The sequence below is a fragment of the Hippopotamus amphibius genome, chromosome 5, assembly GCF_030028045.1.
Source record: "Hippopotamus amphibius kiboko isolate mHipAmp2 chromosome 5, mHipAmp2.hap2, whole genome shotgun sequence".
Classification (NCBI taxonomy): Eukaryota; Metazoa; Chordata; class Mammalia; order Artiodactyla; family Hippopotamidae; genus Hippopotamus; species Hippopotamus amphibius.
The window spans coordinates 27,594,246-27,603,898 of record NC_080190.1 but is presented as its reverse complement, the minus strand read 5'-3'; the positions used below and the strand labels follow the sequence as shown (position 1 = coordinate 27,603,898).

The 9,653-nt window shown below is 44.9% G+C and overlaps 1 protein-coding gene across 1 annotated transcript in view; it reads left to right on the top strand.

Moving 5' to 3' along the window:
• Window positions 1–637: 637 nt before the first annotated feature.
• WBP1L (WW domain binding protein 1 like) overlaps window positions 638–9,653 on the top strand; it is a 51,764-nt gene continuing 42,748 nt past the window's right edge. Inside the window, exon 1 of the mRNA XM_057734891.1 lies at window positions 638–828. Coding sequence (XP_057590874.1) covers window positions 739–828 — 90 coding nt within the window. The 5' untranslated portion in view covers window positions 638–738. The remainder of the gene's footprint in view (window positions 829–9,653) is intronic.

Genomic DNA, 9,653 nt, shown 5'->3' with positions numbered 1-9,653 from the left:
ATAGAATTTCGTCCTTCGAAGTTGGGGTGACAAAGCACTGTGCCTCAGGTAGATACTGTCTCATAGGGAATTCAAGTTGACCTAAGCTACTCTTGAGACCAAGAGAGAGATCCTGGTAGTGGGGCTGTGCTTAAAGACAAAAGACATCAAAAGATTTTTAAATTTCAGCTGTCTTCTTTAAGAGAGCCCGGTTACTTTCTTAAAGTAACTTATTTTCCAACACCCTTTACAATTACCATACTCCTCCTTTTTCTTCGCTAAACTGTAGAAATCTAATACTTCCGCCACACTCAAGATGGCAGCACCATAATTAGACTTTGCAACCCACGTTTTGGATGGCCCGCCCCCAAGCGGAGCTACTTCCGCCACTCTCTGCGTAGCGGAGCGCATTCACGCCGCCTCGTAGCACTCAAGATGGCCCGGCTTCCTCTTACTTTCCATTGGCTGGATTTCTCCTGTTTTACGTCTTCATGAGCGGGCGGAACTTCGATTTGATCGGCAGCTATTTTGGCGAGTGGACGAAGGGCAAGGGCCAATGAAGCGCTGGAAGTGGAGAACCATGCCAGTGTCTGGGAGGGAGTTTGGGCTGGGGCGGGGTGTAGCGGAGCCGGAAGCGGGAGGGGAGAGTGAAACAGGAAAAGAAGGGAAGAAGGAAGAAGAGGGAAGAGGAGGAGAGGGAGGAGGAGGAGGAGGAGGGAGGTGGCGGCGCCGTGGCGGAGGAGCAGGAGCAGGAGGGGGATGGAGAGGAGAAGGCTCCTGGGTGGCATGGCGCTCCTGCTCCTCCAGGCGCTGCCCAGCCCCCTGTCAGCCAGGGCTGAACCCCCGCAGGTAAGGGTGAGAGGGTGTCCGGGCCAGGCTGGGAGCCTGGGGGTCGTCGAGGCCTGGCTGGAGGTGGCTGAAGGAGCGTTGTCGCCAAGAGTTGAGGGGTCCCGAGAGGGGCACCCGTGCCTGGAGTGGACAGGATCTATGAGGACATCGGTGTTTAGCTGAGGGACACCTGTGACGGTTTTGGTATCAGGGAGGTGGCAGAGGCATGGTGCCAAGCGAGTGAGGGGCTTTTGAGATGGCAGTTAGGTCAGATGGGCTGGGCTGACTGTGACTGGATAGTGGTGTCAAGCCGGGGCGTGTGGGGCTCCTTCGTGTCCTCCAGTGGAGCGGGTCTCCAAGGTAGCGATGCCGCGTGTACGTCTGTGCGGGTAGGGGTACGTGGGTTACTGAGCGAGCCTGAGAGGGAGGAGGGGTTGAGAGGATATCTATTTCAAGCTGGACCTGGAAAACTTCTAGGGGCCTCTTGGCCCCATTTTTAATGGTGTTGGAGGCAGAACTCATGGAAGGCCGGTGGCATGAAGTAGGCTGGGACCCCTCAGCAGCAGGGCACACTTGAGCTATAACAAGCCCTTACTATCAGGCTGGCTGGCCTGGGGAGCCAGTCACCGATGCTGATCTGGGCCAGTTCGGGGTTTTGAACAAAGGGTGGTGCTGATGCCAATACGGGCAACAAATGGAGCACCCCAGCTTTTCTTGCTGGGTGGCTTGTGCAGATTTCAGCTCAGGCTGGCATTTCGAAACCCTAATGGGAGCGTTACTCCTGGTGCCAAGTTGGGTGGGGTGCAGTAGGGGGAGTCACCCCTCCTTCCGTACTTTGCATTTGGCAAAGCTCTACCATTCTATTTTCTTCACTTTCTGTTCCCTTCTCTGCTTTGTCAGAAAGGCATACAAACACACAGAGCAAGGTGGCAGAGTCTATAGAGCTTAGCACTTGAACTTTGTGTTATGGTCAAGAGTAGAAGCAGAATGCCAGCAAAAATACTTAACTTTTTCCCTAGAAGTTTTTGAGCATCAGGTTGTGCCCGTTAGTATCCTTTATTTAAAACGTTAATTAATTTTTTAAGTGAGATGAAATTTATATAACATAAACCGTTTAAAACCGTTTAACCATTTAAGATGAACAATTCATTGGCATTTAGTACATTCATAATGTTGAGCAACCACCTCCTCTATCTAGTTCCAAAACATTTTCATCACCTGGGAAGAGAACCCTGTACAAGCAGCTCCTCCCTGTTCCCCCTTCCCCCAGCCCCCGGCAGCCACCCGTCTGCTTTCTGTCTCTATGGATTTATCTATTCAGGATATTTCATGTAAATGGAATCTTGCAATATGTGACCTTTTGTATCTGGCTTCTTTCCTTAGCATAATGTTTTCAAGGTTTATCCACATTGTAGCATGTACTTCATTCCTTTTTATGGCTGAATAATACTCCATTGTGTGGCTATTCCATAATTTGTTTATTCATTTATGTGTGGACATATCATCTGTTTTTCCCAAAGAATATATTCATGTATATTAGAAATAACATATAGAGCTCATTTTATGGCCCAGTACATTCCCTTTTCTAGGGCTGGGACTCTTCTGTTTTAGGCTTTGTTGGGGTTCTTTGGTTTCTTAGTTAAAATCAAACTGGCAAGAGAAATAAATTTTCCTTGTTAGAAAAGTTACAGCTCTTAGGAATGGTACAGCTAAGAAGTATAAATGTTGAGAGAACAAAAATATAGAACAAACTGTTGCTTTTCCTTTGCACCTGGGCCTTTCTGTAAGTATCTCTAAAGGCCGTTCCCAATAACCAACAATTAACATTGCTAGGGGCTTGATTAGGAATGGTGCAGCCTTTGGAGGTGGGTGCCCTGAGCCTATGGACTGCATCTCCCCAGTGGAGGGCAGTGATTGGCATTTGGTGGGAACCAGGTCCATTTCTTTAGCAGGGAGAAGGATGGAAAGTGGAGGCTCCTCCCCAGGTCATGGAAGCCTGGGAGGTGGAGAGAAGATTTGGGAGGGGCTCTTCAGTGTCATGCCCTAATTGCAGCTTGTGGAGACAGGCCTTTTTCTTATCATTTCTCTGGCACTTCCGATACTTATTTGGGGGACAGGGTGGCTTTTGTACTTTGTTCCATTTGTATGGGTGCTAGCACTGGCCATTAGCTATTATGTGGTTACAGTTCCTGCAGAGAAGGGCAAGTTTTTGAAATGAGTAGTCTCTCTCCTCCTGATCCCCTTCCCCCTAACCTTCCTGACCCCATCTCATAGCCCCTTTCTCTCGCCGAGTTCTCGATATCTATAGAGAGAATTGTGTTTTGAATTTTAACCTTTGGCATGGAAGTTACTCTATAATTATTAACTCTGAATCCCCCACAATTTACTCAATTTAGTTTTTGTTTTGGTTTGGTTTTTGTTGATTTTTGGCTTGCAGAAATCAGTGAAGAAAAAAAAATTTAGAGACCATTTTGGCATAGGATGTACTTCAGGTACTCACTGTCCTTATTTCAACAGGTGGCTTCTAGCCAGCTCTGAATTGAGGAGGATTCTTTGTACTCCTTCCGTACTGAAAATGGTGTGGGGACCTCATTGCATTTTTTTCCCTTGAAATGTCTCTATCAAATACAGTCTTTTTTTTTTAATTGAAGTATAGTTAATTTACAACATTGTATTAAATGTAGAGCAAAGTGATTCAGTTTTATAGATGTGTGTGTATGTATGTATATACATATATTCTTTTTCATAATACAATCTTTTTTTTACACATACATTTAATATCAAATATATGATATGAGGCAGTTTGCTTTCCCTGGTTCCAGCTCTGCACTGGAATGGTCATTTTCTGCCATCCTGGCCCACATATAAGTTCATCAGTTTAACTCCCTGCTGTGAGTAGGAACTTAGACTAATTCTCCTATAGGTCATTGCAACTCAGAGGTGAGTCCTTGAATCCATAAAGAATAAAAAGGCAGTAGAGTCTCCAAACAGTAAGGCCTTGGCATTTGTCTCTTCCAGTTAAAATTATGATGGAGATATGCGGAGTGTCTTTCTTTTTCTTGTTGGTTAGATTCAACCAGAAGAATCTGTCTATAGTATTTAAAATAAAGTTTTAGTAGAAGTGTCTTTTTCCACAAAGTGATCCATCCAGCCAAAGGGCTGGGTGCAAATCTGTATAGATGCGGTCCTTACCTTTCCTCTGCCATGCTTAAAACTTGGAGTTGGATGGGGGCCCTAGCTCATGTTTTTTTCCCCACCACACCCTCCAATAGTATACCCCTTCCCCCCACCCTCACTCGCCTCCATTGCCCCAGTTTTCAGTCCAGAAGCCCTATTCCACTCTTCTTTCCTAAACATGGCATTTCAGTGCGACCACCCTCATTCCTTGTAGATAGTGGGATATGAGACTTTCAGATCCTTATCCTCTTTCTTTCACTTTTTTAGCCTGTTTTATACACCATTGTGAGCAATTGTCTGAAGTCAACACTGAGTTGCTGTAAATCCTTTCAGTAGAATCCAACACACATTTACTGAACTGTTCATTCTTTGCAGCAGACTATTACTGTTCCTAGGCACTGGGAACCCTCAGGCAAGTAGCAGAATCCCTGTCCTCAAGGAGCTAATAATTTTGTGGGAAAGATAACATACACTGATTTGTGAGGTGGAGGGATCAGTGCTGTAACAGAAGTGCAAGCAACGGATGGTGGGAACAGCAGCTAGGGCTGGGGGAACGTGGGGGTTTAGGGAACGCTTCATAGAGGGAGAGACGTTGGGACAGGGCTTTCAAGGTTGATAAGGATAAGTAGGATGTCTGTGGACCAGGAAGGGGGGACGTTTATTCCAGGATGAAAGATTGAAAATGGAGTTTTTGAAAGTGGCACAGAGTCTGTGGTGGAAGCTTTGCCTGTGGGTGTGCAGAGAACTGTGAGAGCAGATTGAGACTTGAAAGGTGGGCCGCAATTAGACGGTAATGAGGCCTTTAAATATCCAGCTGTGCTGTCCAGTAGACCTTTCTGTGATGTTGGAAATCACCTGTATCTGTGCTGTCCACTTTGTAGCCTTGTAGCCACATGTGGCTATTGAGTCCTTGAAATGTGGCTAGGATCACTGAGGAACCGAGTTTTTAATGACGTTTAATTTTTTGTATCAACTTTATTGAGATATAATTCACCTGCCAAAAGGTTCATCCTCTTAAAGTGTACAGAAAATGTTTTTTCAGTGAGTCACAGGGTTGCGTGACCATTACCGCTATCTAATTTTAGAACATTTTCATCTTCCCGCAGAGAAACCCCATAGCCATTAGCAGCCCTTCTCCATTTCACCCCCTCTTCCCTCAGCCCCTGCAACTGCTAATCTACTTTCTGTCCCTTTGGATTTGCCCATTCTGGACATTCTGTACAAATGGAATCATACACCATGTGGTCCTTTGTAACTGGCTTCTTTCACTTAGCATAATGTTTTCAAGATTCTTCCATGTCAGTGTATTGGTGTATCATTGCATGTATCAGTATTTCATTCCTTTTCATGGCCAATTAATATTCAGTTGTATGACTGTACCACATTTTATTTATCCATTCATCAGTTGATGGACATTTGGGCTGTTTTCCCTTTTGGGCTATTGTGAATAATGTGCTGCTATGCACACGTGTGTAAATTTTTGGGTAGACATGTATGTTTTTATTTCTCTTGGGTATATATACCTAATAGAATTGCTGGGTCGTGTGAGAATTCTGTGTGTAACCTTTTGAGGAACTGCCAGACTGTTTTCCAAAGCAGTATGGTATTCAGTTTTAATTAATTTAAATTAAGTAGCTACACGTGGCTGCTGACTACCTATTAGACAATGCAATAGGAGGTAAACTATAGTCTAATGTAGTGGTGAAGTCATGGGCTCTGGGAGCAGACTACCTGAGTTTCAGATTTGATTCTTCCATTTACTATCCTTGAGTAAGTTACTTAACCTCTTTGTGCCTCAGTTTCCTCATCTATAAAATGGGAATAATAATAGCACATAGTCTATAGGTTTGTTGGGAGCTGAAAAGACAATATATGTAAAGCTTTTGGAATATACTTCATGGTTATTAAGTATAATAGTACTTATCACTGCAGCTATTATTGGTGGTCTTCAGAGTGCATTGTAGTTGGTATGTGAGTGTCAACTCTCAAACTAGGTTCAGAAACTGAGATTTGGGGAGCTAGAAAGTGACTTTTTTCATTCTGTTCTATATCTGAGTTTAGGTCTGTCCCTGTGATCTTTTAGCTACATAGGTAACTCTTCATGGTGAACCTGTGTAGCATGGTGGATCTCGGTTGGGGACAATTTTGCCTCTTCCTGAGGACATTTGTCAGTGTCTGGGAACATTTTTGATTGTCATAAGCCAGTAGCGCTACTGACGTCTGCTGTGTGATGGCCAGGGTGCCGCTAAGCGTCCTCAGGGTGGTGCCGCCACAACAAAGAATTGTCCCGCCCAAAGTATCAGCGGTGCCAAGGTGGAGAAACCCTTGTATGGTACCTGCTATCCCCTTACCAGCCCCTGCTCAGTGTCGCGGGATTTGAGGTCAGCCTTCCTATGAAGAGATGGGTGTGAAATAACCGGTGACAACAAATTTCAGGTGGAACAGTTTACAGCTTTAATGTCCTCGATCTTGATGTCGCTGATTAGTTGACCTGTGTTACCAGTCAGCTCCGCATTGTCAGCCAACAGCAGCTATTTTGACGAGAGCACATTTTTTTAGTCTGTGGTTCAGTAAGCCGGTGAGCCTTCCTAAGTCACCCCATCTTGAACTTTCTTTCCTCTCGCTTTGGTCTGCCTTTGTGGTTTCACTTTAAGAACATGTTTGTTTTCGCCCCAGTGAAAGCCTGATGGCCAGTTACTTTCTTTTCTGTGTCCTCCATGGTCCCATAACCAATCTGAACTGAGTCATGTTCTCCGCACTTTTTCCTTTCCTCATTCCAAATCTTGGCTCTTCTCTCATTTTCGGCCTCACGAACGTTAGTTTGTCCTCACACACGCTCAGCCTGCAGAAATCATTAGATGTTCTCGGGTCGCCACGAGGGTAGCTGACGGTCCTGCATCTGGAAGGAGAGCCCTCTCTTCCAGGCCCCAGAATGCAGTTCATCTGTGGGTGTTGGGCGCGAGCTGGCTACCCTGTGGGTGCTGTGGGTAACTTAGATGGCTTTGGATTCAGAATTCCAACTGCCTTTTGAATGCCTGGCCATCCATACACCTGAGGGCCTCTTTCTTGCCTTAAGTTGCTGGAGTGACGTTTGCGGGACCATCAGGTGGATGGATCAGTGATGTGGGTTCATTCCTTGCCCTACAACCGCAATTGTGGGCCCCACTGTAACCGCACAGACAGAGCGGCCACCGGGTGACAGGGAAGGCTGACAGAGGGTCTCGGTGACCCATCCAGTCAGCGGCATACGCAGACAGGCTGAGGTCTGGCTGTGGGCGCCGCCCTTGGGGCTCGTCCTTTGCAGCTCCACTAGGTGGAGCAAAGTCTGGGCAAAAACCCGCCCGCAGTGTGGAAACCACAGAGAAATACAAATAAATCCAGAACATTGCAACCTGGGAGGTAAGGAAAAGGGAAACAAATCTCATCCTAGTGAATTCTGCAGCTTGTTGATACAGTTCTGGGCTTTCCCACTGTGGGAATAAGAGTAGGTCATCCTCTCAGACTTGTACGTCTTGCCTGGATGAGGTTTTGGGGGGTTTGGGGGTTTTGGGGATACTCTCACCTACTCAGCTACATTCCCATAGCTGGATTTATTTACTTTCGGTTTTCATCTTTCCATACTTTCTTCTGTGGGAAAGCAGATGAGCTGTATATCTTCTGTTCCTGGTGCCTTCATCACCCTCATAATACCATGGCTGTTTTGATTGACGATCTCAGGTGTTTTAAAGAATTTAAACTTGTTTTTGGAAGAGATGAGAGTGAGTATAAGACATTGCAAGGATGTTTGTGGCTTGGAACGGTGGATCCTAGAGTAAAGTTATCAAAACATGTCTGTTTTGATTTTTAAATATGGAGCAAGACAGATCTTATGTTGTAACGCTGTTTTGTTACACATTCTTGCAGAGCAGAGGCACAGGGTACGTGGACGAAATAATCATTTCAAAATTGTAGTTACTGCTTTTTGTTCGCCATTCAAAAATTATCTTCCTCATCTAAAATTCCACCTGGCAGTTTCACTCCATTCGTATTAAAAACCAACCAAACACAGATACAGTGAAAACACCATAGCTTAGTTTATTGATCGAATTTGCATATTTGTGGTTTATTTGGGAGAGAAAGTTAATATTTGGCTTTCTACACTGGGGTGTTGGCTCATGGTAGCTCTTTGGGACTTGAATATAGAGTTGAGTAGTGTGAGAAGTTCATCGTGGGTACTTTCTTTTTTTTCTTGAATCCCTTGTCTTTAAATATGCAAATCCCCTTGCTGCTGTTGCAGTGAGTGGGGGCTGGGAGCAGAACACCTGCACCTGCCTGATTGGCATAAGGTCCACTCTGGCTGTCTCTCCATTTCCTTTCTTAGACCCAACTGCTGCTTTTCCTTGGGCTTTACAGTACCTTTTACCTTTTCATATCAGTTTTTAATTACACAAAAATAATACACGCTCATAACAATGGTAAATAATACAGAAATACAAAAATACTTAGAGAAAAAAGTGAAAGTTTGTGGTTTGGTGTGTATTTTTGGTGGTTTTTCTGCTTATGCTGCACATTTATAGATATTGTAATATAACTCCTATGTATAAACTTAAACACACATAGAAAATACATAAAGTTGTTGGTATGAGTAGGGTTCTTAATTTTCTTTCATTTGTTTTTAAAGCAAAACTGGGATAATTTATATGTAGTGCTTTAACAACATGCACTTTTAAAAAAAAACCTTAATATGTTGTAGACTTCTTTTCCTATGGCATGTATGCCTCTGATATTTTTTTTAATGCCTGTATGTTACTGCTTTGGACCATGATCTATTTAACTACCCCTCCATAAATGAACATACATTGTGTCCGAGGTTTTGAACATTGTTGCACTTATTTCTTTCTGCAGTTTGCTAGATTCCTAGACGTGGAATTGGGGACTGTGGGATTATAGTCCCCACCAGTGCCAAGTTACTCCCCGAGGCGGTTGTATCAGTTCCCATTCCCACCAGTAGGGCACGAAAGGGCTCCATTCCCCACACACGTGTCAGCATCTTTTCTTCACCTGCTCCCTCTGCTTATCCTTGAAGATGTGCCTTCTGGCTCTTAACACGGGCACCTGGGGAACATTTCAGTTTACTTCCTCAAAAGCCTGTTGGTCTCTAATTGGCTTAGTCTCCTCCCTGTTGCAGACTGGCTGCTCCCTTTGCTGTGGAGCAGGATTCACCCAAGAGCAGTGAGCCTGTAGCCAGAGGAGGGTAGAGATGCCTGCCCCTGTGCTGAAGAAAGTGGTTTGTGGTCCCCTGGAAGATGTCAAGCAGGTGGCTTGGAGCTGTTGGCCCATTGCTGTGTGGCACATAAGCCTGATCTCATGCCCAAGCTACCACTCTTCCATGGTGGTCGTCCCAGAGGAAGAGATGCTAGGAAGTGGTATTGCTGGGAGTGCAGACTCTGGAGCCAGACTGTCTCCGTATGACCTTAGACTGGTTAGTTAACTCAGCATCCTCATCTGTAAAATGAGTTACTAGCACCTAGCCTATAGGGTTATTGTGAGGGTTAGCTGAGTTAATACTTACAAAGCACGTAGAGCAGTGCCTGCCACATAGTAATTACTTGGCAAACGTTAGTCGTTGTTGTTGTTGTTATTATTAATTATTTTAGCTCTGGGGAACTTTAAGGTTTCCCTGTTCCCTC